The following is a 17,620-nucleotide window of genomic DNA, read 5'->3' as shown; positions in this document are numbered from 1 at the left end:
ACGTCCCATTGCCATATTAGCTGCTGTCGCCCTGGTAGAATGGGCACGCAGCCCCACTGGAGGTTCCTTTTTAGCCATAGAATAACAGGCCTTGATACACAAGACGACCCAGCGGGAAATAGTCCTCTTGTGAACAGCCCATCTTTTCTTGGCGCCTGCGTAGCCAACAAAGAGCTGGTCATCCACCCAGAACTGTTGTCTGAAATTCAGGTGAAAGGAGAGCACATGTTTTGGGTCCAGACAGTGGAGCCTCTATTTCTCTCTGGAAAGATGTGGAGGCGGATAGAGAGTGGGCAAGGTGATAGTCTGCGCGATGTGGAAGGCAGTGACAACCTTTGGAAAGAAGGAAGGACGAGTGCAAGCCCAACCTTGTCCGGATGAACCAACAGAAAAGGAGGCTTACAAGAAAGAGCCTGAAGCTCACTCACTCTCCTGGCAGAGGTGATAGCCACCAGGAAGGCAGTTTTCAAAGTTAGAAGACTTAAAGGACAATTGTGAAGCGGCTCAAAGGGAGCGCACATGAGATAAGTCAAAACAAGATTAAAGTCCCACTGAGGCATTTTGAAAGGAACAGGAGAGAACACATGCGTGATGCCTTTTAAGAATCTCTGTACAGCAGGGGACTTGAAAAGAGAAGGCTGGTCTGGAAGCCTCAGAAAGGCTGAAATGGCTGAAAGATAGCCCTTGATAGTGCCCAGAGCAGAGCTCTGCCGGGCAAGAGAAAGCAGGGACAAAAGGACCTCAGAAAGAGGGACAGAAAGGGGATCCACAGTCTTGTCTGTGCACCATGTCACAAATTTGTTCCACCTGCAGGCATATACCAATTTAGCGGAGGGACGCCTGGCTGCCAAAATGACATCACAGACTTCGGGATGAAATCAACTGTCGCCGCTCAATCTCCACGCATGTAGGTGGAGGCTGGACAGGTTCGGGTGGAGAACCGTCCCCTGCTGCTGCGACAGAAGATCCTCGCGCAGAGGCAGTCGGATCGGGGGATCCAGGCTCATACTGAGTAGCTCGGGATACCAAACTCTTCTAGCCCAGTCCGGAGCCACAAGGATGACTTGGGCCCGGTCATGCCTGAGTTTCTTCAGCACTCTGGGTAGAAGAGGTATAGGCGGAAAGGCGTACAACAGAACGCAGCTCCACTCGTGATGAAAAGCGTCACCAAGCGAGTGCCGCCTTGGAAATTCCAACATGCAGAACTGCGGACATTGCGCGTTCTCTTCTGTGGCGAATAGATCTAACCAAGGCTTTCCCCACTGTTGAAAGAGACCTTGCGCCACCTCAGAGTGAAGTCGCCATTCGTGATCCATCAGACACCGGCGGCTGAGTTCATCCGCCCTGTCGTTCAAAGAACCTGCCAGGTGTTGAACCGTCAAGGAAATGCTGTGATGTTCCAGCCATGTCCAGAGGCACAGAGCCTCCTGACATAGGGTCCACAACCCCACCCCGCCTTGTTTGTTGCAATACCACATGGCGGTGGTGTTGTCCGTGAACACCTGCACTACCTTCCCCCTGACAGAGGGAAGGAATGCCTTCAGTGCAAGAAGGATCGCCCAAAGCTCCGGAAGGTTGATATGGAGGCAGGACTCTGCCAGAGACCAGAGGCATCTGATCTCTGCCTCTCCCATGTGGCCCCCCCATCCCAGGAGGGACGCATCCGGTACCACTGTGTGCTCAGGTTGGGGAAGGGAGAGGGATCTGCCGTTGACCCAATGCTGATTTGATAGCCACCACTTCAATTGTCGTGCAGTGCCCTCCGAGATCTGGGCATAATCGGATAGGTTTCCCTGATGCTGCACCCAGTGGAACTTCAGGTCTCACTGCAGAGCCCGCATATGTCACCTGGCATGGTTGGTCAGCAGGAGGCCATGAGTCCCAGCAGCCTCAAGGTCGTCCTAACCGAAATCCAGGACAAGGGCTGAAAGATCAGAATCATAGCCCAAATGTCCTGGACTCGCTGTTCGAGAGGATAAACCCGAAACTGCGCCGTATCCAGAACCGCTCCCATGAAGAGGAGCCTATGGGAGGGAATCAGATGAGACTTCGGCACGTTGATGGAAAACCCCAGCAATGCAGGAGGTTGGCCGTAGTCTGGTGGTGGGAGACGACTGCCTGGGGCGAGCCCGCCTTGAAAAACCAGTCTTCGAGATAGGGGAAGATTGAAATCCCTGATCTGCACAGATGAGCTGTGACCACCGCCATCACGTCTGTGAACTTGGGGCGCTGGTAAGGCCAAAGGGGAGCACGGTGAACTGAAAATGCTCCTGGCCCACCGTGAATCGCAGGTAACACAGATGGGCCGGCAGGACGGGAATATGAAAATAAGCGTCCTGCAGGTCCAGCGCCAACATTCAGTCTTGTGGGTCAAGAACATAAAAGACTTGAGCCAGAGTGAGCATTTTGAACTTCTCCTTCCGGAGGAAAAGATTTACGCTCTGAAGGTCTAAGATGGGACGTACACCCTTGTCCTTCTTCGGAACTAAGAAGTAGTCGGAGTAACAACCACAACCTACTTGGCGTCAACGCGCTCGATGGCCCCCTTGGACAAGAGGGCCGTAACTTCCTGCTGGAGAAGTGCCAAATGATCCCCCGACTTGCGGTGGAACTGTGGTGGCATGGCTGGGGGGGGTAGACTTGAAGGGGAGGGGGTAGCCCCTTCGAATAATCTCCAGAACCCACCTGTCTGATGTAATGGTGCCCCAGTAGGGGAGGTGATGACTAATCCTGCCACCCACTGGCGTCTGGTGGGCCTGAAACACCGGATTGGGAATGTATGGAGGCACTGGCAGCGGGGGTGTTTGTGGACTGACCCACACGCTGGTCCCATGACCCGCCTCTGTGTGTCCCATGTCTGTGGCTGCGCTGGGACTGTTGCTGCCCAGGCCTGTTCTGAAATGAACGTGTTTGGATGCCCCTACCGGAGCTTCGAAAGGAACGAAAGTTAGAAGCGGAAGGAGTGCGTGTGGCCGAAAGGCCTGAGGACTTGGCCGTCGCTCAAGAGTCCTAGAAACGCTCCAATGTGGAATCCACCTTATCACCAAAAAGGTGCCATCGAATGACATGTCCATTAAATTATTCTGGACATCTGCAGAAAAAACAGTTGTCCTCAACCAGGCATGATGGCGTAGCACCACCGATGTGGAAATTGCCCTACCCAGCGAATTACCGGTATCAAGACCACAACGTATAGTGAACTTGGCCGCACCTCTCCCCTCCAAAAGAGTGCGGGAGAGAACTGTCCGCGCTCCCTCCGGACACTGAGGTAGCACCTGCTCAACCGCATCCTATACAGAATGGGAATAGCGTCCCAAGAGACAGGCAGTGTTCACAAACCGCAGTCCAGAACCTGCGGAAGAATAAATCTTCTTCCCAAACTGCTCCAATTTCTTGGATTCCTTGTCTGGCGGAGCAGAAGGAAAACGCACTCGGGAACATCGAGGCCTGAACCACCAAACTCACAGGTGTAGGGTGCTGGGTGAGGAAGGCAGGTTCGCCCAGTCCTCCCATTCCTCCACAAGTGGACGAGGACGTCGGTGAATAAAAGGGTAAAGTCCCCCATCAGCGTCAGGATCGGCATAGGGAGACATCCCTCTGGCACCGTGCCGATGTCTGAAAAGAAGTCTACGCTGGCGTTGGCGCCGCCGGCGACGTCGATGGGGACCGTACGGGGGCCACCAGCAAGAACGGGGAGCCACGGCCGGAGACATGGAGGCCTCTGGGCATCGACATCTGGGCCAGAGCCGTCGAGGCCTCTGGGCATCGACGACGTCGGGGCCAGAGCCATCGAGGAACACGGAACAGTGGGGCCCGGAGGGGCCCGAAGGCAGGCCAACGGGGCCGGATGGGCCGAAGATACGTGCCATTGCAGACTCGAACTTGTGCAATTCTGCCGGTGTCGCCGATGGACCCGAGAAAGGTGGGTACACCAACGGTAACTGTTCAGGCTCTATCGGACCCGCAGGAGCGGTACCACCTGACCCCTCAGCAGCGTCCCGCAACTGGCGAGGGGAGGATGAAGAGCAGCGACGCTTCTTTGACTTTTTATGCTTCGCCTTACCTGACTCGGAGTGCGAAGACTTCGAATGACGGTGCTTGCTCCGTGACCAGGCCCTCGACCTCCCGCAGGACCGGGGCCTGGGACGATGTGGGGCAGACTCCCGGGCCTCCAGCCACAAGTGGGAACGCTCCTGGAAAGTTTTCGGGGCCATGGCCCGGCAGTGGGAGCACGACTCTGTGTTGTGGTCACGCCCCAGGCAGAAGAGACACTCATGGTGCGGGCCCGTCTGCGACATCGTGCGTGGACAGGCCTTGCAAAGCTTGAAACCAGGCATCCCTATGCACCAGGGGTACAGTGTACTCACAAATAATAACAAAAAAATACTTAGTCAACAAGTGACAGGGTATCGCTCTCTCCGGATCTGCGCTTGCTGTCACTAACGTGTCTCTTTCAGATACTAATATAAAGCGCTCCGATGACCTTTGGACGAGTCCCCGCTATATAGAACTGCAGAAATAAATAAATTATCTTTAAGAAATGGAAATATATTTTGTATGCACTTGTTTACTTTTGAATTAGAAGTTTCTGAAAGTGTTAAAGATATGGTATCCAGTTTTCGATGCCCAAGTATCTGTTTTCCCAAACTCCAGGTCTCCCAGAGAAAGAATGATGAAAAAAAATGGTGAGAGGGTAAAAAACAAAAATGGACCAAAAAGAGAGATGAAGGGGGAGGCAGTGATAGAGGAGAAAATATTTAGGCATTCATTTCAACCAGGTGTGAACTATAGAAGAAAAACTGCCTGGAGGAAATGTCGCACCTTGGGTTTTTTTTTCCAGGCTGCTACACCGCTCAGTTAAGAGTGCTGCAAGTAGGAATGAGTGATAACATAAGGTTTCAGCTTTACCATACGATTAAAATACACATTTCCTCCCTTTCCATTCTGAAAAAGCTCAGACCTGGAACTTCTTTTCCCCCGCGCATATTTTGTCAGAACTATTTTGTGCCAGACTCAGAATGGAAAATAGAGAGCAAAAACCGCTTGCGCCTGATGTGAGATTTTCCTTGGGATTTCGAACCTCTGTGAGGTACAGGAGAAAGCAGAAGGAATAGTGTGCGGAGGGGTGTGGGGGGAAGCAGGAGAGATCAGCAGAAGTAATAATCTGAAGAATGCCAGAAAGAGAAAAGGGGAGCAGTCAGATCAGCGGGAAAAGCAAGAGTTGGTGGGTCATGAAGGAGATATGATTGAGCAAAGAAGGGGGTGAGAGACAGATAAGGTGATACTAATGCACATTTTTCTACAAATTAATCTCAAATCCTTGGAGATTTGCACAGAAACATTTGACAAAGGCTGCCCCAACTGGGGGGAGCTGCGCATATGCCAGTGAGTCGTGGCGGAACCGGTGGTTGCAGCGTGGGGCACCGGGACCTTTTTGGGGAGGGTCAGGCATGATTGGCACTAAAGTGCTTCCGGGGTCGTTCCCAGCGATGCGGCAACCCCGCCACACAAAAGGTGCCACGAGGTGGCATTTAGGTCTCTTTTTCTCGTGTGCTGCCTCGGATACGACGACACCAGGAGCTTCAGAACACCCCCCCCCCCCCCACTCCACATCACCCGCAGTCTCTTTTCTTTCCCGCCCACCAGTGCTTTAAATGCACCGGTACTCACCGATACTGAGTATCGGCACTTCCGAATTTTTGGGCTGTCAGTACCAGCACTTCTGTGTAGACTGGGAGAGTACCAGTACCCTGATCGACAGCAGGCTCAGGTTATGCATCTCCTCCACCTCACCAGGGCAGGGCAGAACAGGGCTTCGGAGCAGCTTGCAAGTAAATGAGGAGTGAAGTAGCTGCCCTTTTGCATATTTGCTGCTGAAGATTAGAAGCAGGGCTCGAGTCGGGGTACCACGCGGGTGGACGGCGTCCCCACACTTATTTTACCGGGTGGACGCCGTCCCCCCTGTCAAACAGCTGGACTTCACTCTTTGGCCTCTCTGTGACGAGATCAGCGCGCACCTTTCGTGACGTCACTTCCTGTTGTGACGTCACTTCCGGTGCCAGCGTCCCCCCACTTCGCATTTTAGGACTCGTGCCCTGATTAGAAGCGCCCATTTCAGTGTTCCCAAACGGCAGGGTTTTGTCACACTGTGAATAACAGGGCAGGGTCTCTAGACAGACTCTGCCCTGTCAATCTGGTGCATAGCAAAGAAAGTGCTTTAGCGCCCCTACCTCCCCCCCCTCCCACCCCTACACCCCTCTGTCAGGTGTGTGAAATTAGTTTTGGCCTCCAGTCACTTATCCAGTCCCATTTACGGTATGGCACTGGCCTAGTAAAGTGAGTGGCAGCGCATGACAGTCCTCCACCTTCGGCAAAGTCGGGTTTTTTTCTTTTCATGTTTTTGTTCAGCACTGTAGCTGCTTCCTTTGTGTGCCCCTCCAACACTAATCGCTGCATTCACATGATAACAGCGGCTGCCATGGTGTGAAGTTAGCCCTGCCTTAGGGTAATGAACAGCAGGGAACCTACAGTGCTCCAGGAATGAGCTCCCATGACAACTGGTGATGTATTTGGTTTGGGGAAAGACAACGCGAACATAGAAGGAAGGGGGAGGGAGGAATGTAAAGAAGTGAGGTGACAGGTGAAGGCAGCCTTGCCTCTGTCTGAAAAAATGGCAGATATTTGTTGAGTTCTGAAATCATACATGGGCTTAGAAATTGTATTTTAACACGCATTTGTGTAAAGTCAAAACTCTGGAGAGATATATATATATAACAGGTGGCAAACTTGGGGAATGAGTACAGCATGGAAGGGAGAACTGGAGGCAAGTAGGGAAAAAAACTGTGAGAAAATGTATGAGACTTGTGGAGAGAGTAAGGCAGAAGTGGGAGTAAGAGAGAAAGAAATAGCGAAAGAAGGTTAGAGGCTGGGTAAAGATGAGAGGCAAGTGGAGCAGACATGTGGATGTAAAAACACGGAACCAGCAAGAGACAGGAAGGGCCTGGTCGTAGGGAAACGGGCAGTGGCAGTGCTTTAAATGGCCAGCACTCACAGGTACTGACTTCCGGCACTTCTTATTTTTATCACTGTAAGTACTGCACTTCTCTACTGTGAGGAGAGTACCGGTACTCATGAAAGTTAGGTGGATTGGCTGCAAGTGCTGGTGAGCAGTAGGCCGTCAGCGTTGGAACCTTTCTGACAGCAAAGGGCCACTGTATTCCTGAGCTGAGCTGCGGCTGAACTATTCTGGGTGGGCTTTTTTGCATGATGTTTTTTCCACGTTGTCCCCTGTTCACCTTCACATTGTGTTTGACAGTGGAGGCCCCATTTAGGCCCTGTGCTGTTAATCACATTCACACTATTGTGTGGATTTGTGCAAACTCAGATATGGAGACAGCAGGATGACAGCAGCAATTAAAAAAGCCATAGGAGGTAAGGAGTTTAAAATGGCTTTAATCTCACCTGAGACTTTGTGCGAGTGTTTACATATGGCTGTGTGTTTGCCTGCTTGTGTGTGCCTGTTCCTCTGTGAGAGAAAGAGGGAGCGAATCAGGACATTCTCAGGAGATTTTTTAAGGGGACTGTGGGGAATGCTTTTATGTCCATGTGTACTTGTTGCTTACTGTCTGTGTGCACGCTTGAGAATGTATAGTATTGTGCCAAACAACAACGAATAATAGGATGACATTAAGAAGCAGCAAATACTACAAAAAAAGGAAATGTTAACATATCACTGTTTGGCTTTCATTTTGTGTAATGAGCTACTCTGTTTTGTTGACAAACACATTTTTCATGTGTTTTGATATGTGCTGCAACTCGTACACAAGTCATTATTTATGATCATATCTCCAGTAGTCCCGCCCCTAGCCCTGCCCACTTGCCACACCTGTAGCTCTTTTTAATGAGTACCTGCACTTATTTTTTTCCATGTAAAGCGCTGCCGCCCACCATCCCCAGGGCAAGCAGTGTCGTGTGGGGTAGAGCTAGTTTTTTTTTGTGGGATAATGTGTTTGACGGTGATGAAGCAATAGAATGTTTTGTGTGGTGCAATTCCAATGGAGTAATTTAAGGTCATTAGTAATGTCTGTTGGCATATCTAACCTTTTCTCTTGCAGGTCTTATCTGCTGTGTCCTATTTATGTTGCCTTGCGGGTGAGGTCATGATTGGTGGGACAGTTCAGGTCCATGCAAGGAATCCTTTTACACCAAAAATAATAGTGGCGTCACAGGACCCTCCAAGAGGTGCTGGCAGCAAGTCGAAAGGAGATTGTAAGGGCACGTGGGGGGGGGGCGCTGCCAAGGTGTCCTTACCTGCCAACTACGGAGGAGGAGGAGGAGGAGGAGGAGGAGGAAGAGGAGGAAGAGGAGGAAGAGGAGGAAGAGGAGGAAGAGGAGGAAGAGGAGGAAGAGGAGGAAGAGGAAGAGGAAGAGGAAGAGGAAGAGGAAGAGGAAGAGGAGGAGGAAGAGGAGGAGGAGGAGGAGGAGGAGGAGGAGGAGGAGGAGGAGGAGGAGGAGGAGGAGGAGGAGGAGGAGGAGGAGGAGGAGGAGGAGGAGGAGGAGGAGGAGGAGGCGGTGGCGGTGGCGGTGGCGGTGGTAATGTCGGTTTGGGAATGCCAACTGAAAAAAACAATAGCAGGCACCTCCTAGGGTCAGTGGCTTATCTGGTACAATGGCAAAGAGGAAACAGGAAAATCTCAGATTGGCGTTGTTTAATGCACCACAGAGCAGGGGCTTAATGTAAAATGATGGAGGTGCCCTGGTAAAATGTAATGAGGGGCCCCTGACAATCCCATAACTCACACATATTCATTGACTTGGGGCTGAATGGAGCCCAGCTGAAGGCTTGGTGGCCCCCTGGAGAGTTGTGGGCCCTCGTGACTGCAGGGGCCTGTGTTACTCTCCTGCCACAGAGTAAATACAAAAAGGCAGCGTCTTGCTGGTTGGATTTCTTATGCCTAAGGCCTACTCTGAACGTTTACTGAAGATTTTGAGCAAAAAAAGAGTGTATGCGTCAATACATCAATACGCACTGAGCTTTCTTCCCTAGGAAAGAACCAGCACCATGGACATGGCTGGTGCAGCATTTAACTTTCATTGTGTTACGCCAACTGCGTGTGCCGTGTTCAGAAGGAGCCATCGCTGCCCATTCAGTCGTGAGTTTTGGCTATGATACCCAAGCACAGTGGCAGGGTCAGTTCATTTCACCCATTTCAACCAAAACAGACCCCAACTCAACCTGGGGATCTTTACCCATGGTGGGAAGAGCTTGGACCCTGCAGCTTCAGCTAAAGGGTGGTAGGGGGGCATTCATACTTTGCCTAGATCCCCACTCCCAGTGCTCACCTTGTGCTAGTAATCAATGGTTTGTTTCTTATGTCTTTTGTGGTACTTGTTTGTTTTAATGTTATATCTTATTGATATTTGAGGAGACCCAATGCATTTATCTGAAATGGCCCCGGCCATCTTTAGTTGAAGACCTACTTGGGGAGTCCATCATTTTTGAACGTGTATGGGTAATGGTGCAAACACATTTACATCATTTTGGGGGCTGCTGTAGCGTGATCAGACACACACGTATATATCATTTGTGCTGTATTTTTCAAGGGTGCCATTTATCATCGGCACCAACCCTTTTATTTCTCATTTGCTGATGGTTAACAAAAGTACTGGCAAAGCTAAATGTCTAGACCTACTAGCTAGGCCGGTGCTCGTGATCTTCAGCCGACCCTGCAAAGCAAGCAGTTGTTTGTGTCTGAAATGCTCATTAAATAGGAAATATGCATGGAGGGCCTGTAACAGCACTGGTGGAGGCATGCCATCATAAAGGTTTGAGCGGGAATATCGACTGCATGTGAAGTATTCAACAGTCACCCAGTGCTCAATTTGAACCAGTGGTTTCCGGTGCTCGGCCCGGCAATTAATTGTCAACACCGGTGCTTATGATGGTCTGACACATGGTGGCGCTGTTTATTTAATTTAGAGACCAGCACAACAGCAGTTGTTTGTCAATTTAATATCCCTTAAAACACACTAATACCTGCCCCAACCCATTCTTCTAACTTTGGGGGGCTGGAATAGTCTAAATTGCCACACTTGAAGCAGTGTAGTAGTTACTAGTTGAGTTGGTACTGTCATTGGCAGCGCTGACAGGGGCAATATGTGGTGCAAGCTGCAGTGGCTTCCTGACGAGGACCTGGCACTTATTTTTCACAAATTAAGCACTGAGTCACATTGTCTTGAGATCTGGTTGTGGGGACCAGAATTCAAAGAGAGAAATAAGGTACCTTAACACTACCAGCAGGGAAGAGTAAGACATTTGAATCTAGGTTTATAGAGTGCAACTTATGCTCAAAAGAGGGATTCAAGGAGTTATAATCTACTAATATGCAGAAATGAAGGGCAAAAACAGCAGATAAAATAAGAAAAACACCAGACCCATTGGAAACATAATTTATGAAGAGCCAGATTTTAAGTCTCCAAAGTGTCAAATTGTGTGACTCCTGGCACACAAACTGCTACCACCTGTTCTGATGTAATCAAAACCCTATTGGTTTTCAACTTTCTTTTCCCTCATTGTAGGTTTGTACTTCCCCATTCCTGTTCAGTGGCGTGCCAAGTTTATTTACGGAGGCCGCAGAGACAACAAGAGGTTCAACGCAGACACTGACCGAAAGCTTTGGTCCACTCCTCTGCCGGACTACTCCATGGGGCAAATTTGGCAACAAGCCAACTACTGCTCTAAGAGGGAATCCCCCTCACACATATAAAGCACCTTAGCGAGTGCTACACATTCTTCAAAATTAAACAATCACTTAAAATTAAGTACTTTGGACCTACACACTTTGGTCCTGAGGAAAGCCTTTTTTAATCATAAAGGCCTGGCTGAAACATGTAGACCTCACCTGGATGTAGGAGACCCAAATTAACACTCCTATAACATCCAACAGCCTTTTTTAATGCTAACAGTGACCCAGATATTAAAATATAATTTACCCTCGGGTACTGGGATCCCTGTATAGCTTTTAAATTTTTACTTTCACGTCACTACACCGCACACTCAGAAACATACCTGCTCTGCTGTATTCAGGCGTCGAAGCACACCCCGGACACACTCTGTGTCACTGGGTGGGCCCGATGATGAAGCATGCCACCAACCAGGTTGGTTGGTGAGGGCTTCATGAACAACCAAAAGGGTTTGTACCCGGTCTTACAGTCTTGAGTCTATGTAAATTCACAAATAGGCTAGCCCTTTTTTTATCTCACATGCCAAGTTTATTATCATCATCAGGTTAGTGAAGATTTTCTGTTTTTGAGGCACATACTATGCGTAAGATTGGCCATTTTTAGGCTCTGGTGAAATTTTGTTAAGCCGGCATAAATGTAATTTCATGTTACACCTATTACGTGAAATCCCTGAAATTACGCCATTATGCCACAAGAACAACGCAAATTGGCCAGAACGCAAGCAGCTGTTTGTGTTATTTGTTTACAAACTTTGCGTCTAAAGTGTATGTGAGGTATAGAGCTAAATGCAGGTTTTGCAATTCATGGAATTTTTATTAGAGTATCAAATAATTACACAAAAGCAAATTAGATACATTTCACACAACCCAATCAATTTTCCTGTTGAGGTTCGAGTTAAGAAAAGGAAACTAGTCACAAAATAATTGTGCATCCATATTGTACTTATGAACAGTGGTTTCATTTTTCCGAAGACGCATTCCTTCAGCTCAGAACCTCCAGTAGTCTTCTTCCCAGGGTTCGTGCCAAGGAGTCAGAATAACTTTGGGAGCACGAACGGTGCTGGAGAGCTTGGATGACAGGATGGATGGGCAAAGGATTAAGGGTGTACATCGATTGCAATACAATGATGTAAAAAAACCGAAAAAGAGACAAACTGCAAAAGGCCCAAGACCGGAAAAAAAAAATACCCTCTGGAAATGTAATAAAAAAATACATTTTTTAACGGCTGAAAAATTGAGGTTCTGCGTTCTTTTGGCAAATCCTTTCAAAAAGTTAGTAGCTGCTGTAAAATAAATGTTATATAGCGTTCCCACAGAGTATGAGAGTAACTGAAAATATATGCAAGCGTGTATGTGTACTAGCGTTTAGAAACAGAGATCCTTGAATTTCCTAGAACGCTATTTGGTGTAATAGTAGCCCATTACATTTTGCACCATTTCTTCCACATTTTGCCACAGGTGTGTGGGGGAAGGAGGGGTCTCAGAAAAATTTCGGGGGGGGGGGGGGGGGTAATTCTTCCAGCAATAGGCAGAGTGGAGATACAGGAGAGCTAAGAAGGGGTGAAAACCCAACAAAGCCTCGTTAACTAGTAAATGGTCTTTTAAAGACCTGTTAAGTACTCGGGTGCGGCTGCAATAAGAAGGTCGCCAGCCCAGGAAGCTGTCTCAGCCCAGGCTGACTCACACGACAGGGGTGGGGGGGGCTGAAGCCCTTTGAGCCCAATTGGTGTTGCGCGCATGCTTGCTGAAACACGCGCTGCTCTGGTTTACACCCTAAATAGGGTGGAAACTATACACACATAGTGTAGTTTAGAGGTGGGCGAGCCCAGGGCTTTAAGTGGGATGAAAAAAGTGGGGGGTCTCTCAAAGGGGCGTGGCCAATGTAATTGAGGGCGTGGCTTAAAAACAGTACGTTAAAAATCTGTGTTTAGCATAGTGTGCCGCCCGACTTGTATTTTGCTATTTCTGTCATTGCATCCAGGTATATGATACAACAAGTAACATCATACCTACAAGTCAAGGCTATTGGCTTTGTCAATGGTTGTTAATTGCATTATTAGATAAATAACAGCAACTATGGCTTGTACAGAATATTGAAGAAGCTTCCACTTAAAGCCCTGGTGACACCACGACAATGTTGCTGCTCTTGAGTTTCAAAAAGAGAAGGGAAATAAATTCACAGAGAAAAAGACTCTTTAAAGAATTTAACTTCCCCCTACAACGCTCACCTGGCATGACGTCATGCCATAACTTTCAACTTGTGAGTAGTTTTAGCAGGGCACATCCATGTGCCTGCTGTCTCGAAACGGGTCTCTTTCGGGCTCTATTTTCTGGACTGCTGTCACTGCAGTCCGGAAAAAACGGACCACCTGTGACCAGCGCACAAAACCGAGCCCGATAGAGACCCGTTTCGAGGCCCCCTTTAAAAAAACTGCCGGTGCTCAGACCCGGTGAGACCCGGCCCACTTTAAGCCCTGGGCGAGCCAATAAATTAAAAGGGAGAGCCGAGTCAAGGGTCTGGCTTGGATTTTCGAGTCCATGCATAAGCTGAGCCTTTAAAATATTTTCAATGTAAATAATTCAACAAACATTATGTAAAATATGATACTCGTCAGAATAAAAAAAATACCTTTCTTTAACATGAAGAAGCTTTGACATTAATACGTCACATTATATCTCTGCATTGAGAAGTACTTATCCAAGTGATAGTTTTTTTTAAACATGAACCATTAGTGAACTAAGAGGCAAGACAGCTATAACCCTTGGACGTGGCCCTGATTATTGTGGAGCAACATTATAGCATAATAAATCAAACACAATAGCCTTGTGTATGAATGGCATTCTGAAAACACATCTTTGAACGTGTTTCTTTCATACGGGAAAATGAAGGAAAGAGAATTTTGGTGAAAAAAAATCTTTGCCTAAGATCACACAATTTAAGCAGGGAATCCTCGATGTATTCAAGTTTTCTGGTTTCACTGTGTACCAAACAGCCAGTAAATTGTTTTCTATTTGTCTTCCGCAGGGCCTAAGCTTTAATTTTACCCCAGTGCATTTTTCTGCAGTTTCTACTTAGCGAGAACTTGACCTTAATGTACTTGAGCACTTTCCATTAGCACCACTTGCATTACACAAGGCCACCATTAATTGTTTATAGGGATGGGGAGGATAAGTGATTTCCCCGGAATCCCAGGATGTTGAGCCGACGCAGAGACTCGAACCGGACTCCCCAGTTTTTAAGTTCCTAGCTGTGGCAACACCCAGGCATATGAAGCTAGGTAGGCACAAGGCACTTGAAAGCTCAGCTCGACATGGGCTCGAGGGACCAACAGGATCTCGAGCTGAGCCAGAACCAGGCTTCAGGCTCGAGCTTTCAGTGGCTCGCCCACCTCTAGTGTAGTTAAGGTGTACCGTCAACACTAGATGTAGAATATCCCACTTACTCTACTCTGGACCCAGCCTGATCTTGCCAAATTAACTCTGCACGATCTCTTCAGAAATTTGACTTGCTTTTGCTTGAGGACCTCTGTGCACCAGGGGCCATTTACATAAGGTGCCCCGGAGGCTCAAAGGGCGTTTGTGCCCACCTTGCATGCCTCTGCTGCACTTTGGCACTATAGAAGGAGGCACATATTATTGTGCTTCCCCTTCTATAATTCCGATAGTTCTGGCACACTTAAAGCGCCAGCGCACTTAACCCTTTCGATGCTCATGACGGAACGGTTCCGTCATGAGCATCGGTCGCGCTGTGCTTATGACGGAACCGTTCCATCATGACCACACCCATTTACATTGGGGCCCAGCACCGGGGGTAAATCTGCACCACACGGATGAGGTTAAAGCTCCAGCACTATCAACAGTGGGTGTTCCCTCATTTGCACAGGGACATGCCCTATGCAAATGAGAAAATTCCTTCTGTAACATGGCGTGGGGCAGAGTCAAAGAAATTCTCAGAAGGCGAACTGGCAGTGTGCCATTTAAAAGGTGGTGCACTGTCAGTGCGTCTCTTACCAGCAGCCCTCTGCAGGGGGTAAAGGGGGTCTAATGGACCCCCCCAGACATCCCCTTGCAGGGGGGGGTACAGTCACTGACTGCACCCGCCTGAAAGGGGATTTCTAATCCCCTATGAAAGTTAAGGCGGCTGCCTCCTGCACTGTGAAAACACGAAACAGCTGCTCCGTGTTTTTACATGTATGCACTGCCCCCAGGGTAGCGCATGTTCACGGCTGCCCCCAGGGCAGCGCATTCACCATAATGGGGCGCATTGGCATTGTTTGAGCCAGACACACTTTTTCAGAGGTGCTCCAGGCCCAAACAATGGCAATACGTAATACGGCCCCTGATCTGCATTGTTTCCGAACATCGGTTTTAACCCCTTCGATGCTGATGACGAGCTGAGCTCGTCATCAGCCACGGGGGGCGTGTGCGGATGACGAGCTGAGCTCGTCATGTAACGCGGCTTTTGTAAAAAAGCTGCGCAGCGCAAAAATTACCGCCGCAGCGATGCGGTTAAAGAATGAAACAGCCATGTCCCTTATCCAGTTCTCTCCTTCTAAATAGACCAAAAACGTTGAGAGATTGGTGTGTTACTCCTGTTTTCCCCACTACTGAATTTTATGTTTTAAAGAATTTGTTTCAGTGGAGTTGCAATGTTACTTGCAGCCCCCCTTTTGTACTCTGGTGCTACCTAATCAGAGTATGCGCTCGGACTAGCCTGGACATCTTGGCAAAGCACTCAACAATTCCCACAGAAGTGTACAAGGCAGAGAGAGAAAGAAAAGGAACTCGTAGGGGCGAGCCACATCCTCCTGGTGAACAACAAACAAGCCACACATCAGACAATTACCACAAATGTGGTTTACTGAACACAAACCACCACTTTCGAAGACTGCTTCACAAGAGGAGGCCTACCACTCTACACCAGGCGTTCCCCACATACAACATCTGGCACCAGCAAACCGAAGCAGATATATCATTCCACAACACACCAGCAGAATTTGCCAAAGGGGAAGAGCAGTTTTGCAGCACCTTACCTTGTCACTGTCATCGTTGCGAATATGTTCGTGGTGGTGTGGCTGGCGATGGAAGGGAGGGCTCGTGTTCCCTACAAAAGTCAAGAGAGGAGGTATGGTAAGAAAAAAAGTAACAGAAACAACGTTACATCAAAACCTAGAAACCTCATATAGCGGCGTGCTTGTCGGTCAAGCTCTGTGGTGACTGCTTTCAAAATCTGATTTTAATTTCAGCAGAATTACGTTCTTTTTAACGTTTTTATCTGTGTAATATTTCATGATTTTTATTTACTGAAATAAATGTATCTTATCTTATCTCTGTGGTGACTGCAGAAGGGTGTATATATTAAAAAACTTTACTACACGGGGTTACAGATAAAATGGGACAAAAATTAAATTTTGTCAATTGGGCCATTGTATACATTAATTCCCAGAACTGTTTACCAGCATGTACAGGTTTAAATGCAAGTGCTTTTACAGGTAGAGTTGTTGGAAAGTTATAGCTCACTGTTTCTAGGCCTGCGGTAATTAAAGTGCCCCTGTGGTGCTAATCTGAGCCAACCTGCTATTTCCCGCCATTTTATGCGCTGAAAGCTTGCGCTGGGTGCGTGCGCTCGATTTCTCTTCGTACACAAAGAAGAAAAATCGACTCATGCTGATGGAAAAAATCACCCAGGGTAGCAAGAAAATGGAGGAGATTAGCAAACCTTTAAAATAATAAAAGAAAAAGAACGTCATGCAAATTCTGTCAAGCCTCCAGCAACTTCCTGGAATCGACAGTTCAAACGCGCCTACAGCATGTTTGTTGTTTTTGAGATGGTCGCAAATTACTTTTGGGAATGTGGAATATGCGCGGTCGTTTTAGTAAGTGATGTAGGAAGGGTTTTTTCATGGTGCACTTTGAGCTTCAGACAGGGCAAGATTATGGGAGAATTGAATTGAGCGGAATCCAAACGGCTAGGGCGGTGGACTTCGAATCTGGGGACCTGGGTTCGAGTCTTGGCAATGACGCTGAACATCCTGTGATTCTGGGCAAATCACTTAATCTCCCCGTGCCTAATGAATGTGTCCTCGTGTAATGCAACTGGTGCTATGTAAAGCGCTCTGATAACCGATGTGGGTCAAGTTTGCGCTATATAAAATAGTAAACTTTTTTTTTTTTTAAAGGCCTATGAAGGCTAGCTTGAGAGTGAGGCAGGCTGAGACAGGTCAAAGGGCGACGGATGCGGTGAAGGAGGAAGAGTACCTGGGTGTAGGGCGTTCAGTAATAGGAGGCACCACAGTGGTTGTGATGTAAGGAGTCTGCTGGGATTGTAGTAGATCACTGGCACACAATTAAGGAAGGGTGATGACATGGAAGGATTTCAACACCACAAGGAGGAGGTTGCAGAAGCGCCTGCCGGACACCTTGATCCAGTCTGCTTGATGACTGGATGGTGAAGTGGAGGTGGCTACAGGAAGGCTGAAAAGGGCAGAGAAAGATAGGTCTTTTCGAGAGGTAGGAAAATTAGTGAGAAGGCCTGTAGGAGGCTACTGCAGCAAGCCAACTTGTTAAGCAGTCCAGTTTTTAGCAGGGGCAGTGTCAGACACCCCAAGGAAGTAAATGTGGTTAGAACCACAATGTATCTCTCCTTCCCACATTGCTTTAGGTCAGGGCTTCAAGACACACTGGTGTAACTGGATGGGGGAACTTGGGCTTCTGCTGCAATCTTGAACTGTGGATTATCCTCTCAATGACAACATGTGCATCAACACGTATAAAGTGCATAGAGAATATCAAAGACGGAGGGTTTCTTACAGCATTTCACAAAAGTAGTAGCATTAAAATACAGTTAGAAAAACATACTGTAAAAATAAATTACAAAG

The 17,620-nt window shown here is 48.2% G+C and overlaps 1 protein-coding gene across 1 annotated transcript in view; it reads right to left on the bottom strand.

Annotated features, from left to right (window-relative positions):
• RNF38 (ring finger protein 38) overlaps positions 1–17,620 on the bottom strand; it is a 759,966-nt gene that overhangs the window by 443,025 nt on the left and 299,321 nt on the right. Inside the window, exon 2 of the mRNA XM_086961661.1 lies at positions 15,776–15,846. Coding sequence (XP_086817787.1) covers positions 15,776–15,846 — 71 coding nt within the window. The remainder of the gene's footprint in view (positions 1–15,775; positions 15,847–17,620) is intronic.

This window comes from Lissotriton vulgaris, chromosome 3_1, assembly GCF_964263255.1.
Source record: "Lissotriton vulgaris chromosome 3_1, aLisVul1.2, whole genome shotgun sequence".
Lineage (NCBI taxonomy): Eukaryota > Metazoa > Chordata > Amphibia > Caudata > Salamandridae > Lissotriton > Lissotriton vulgaris.
This window is presented reverse-complemented; position numbering and strand designations above follow the sequence as displayed.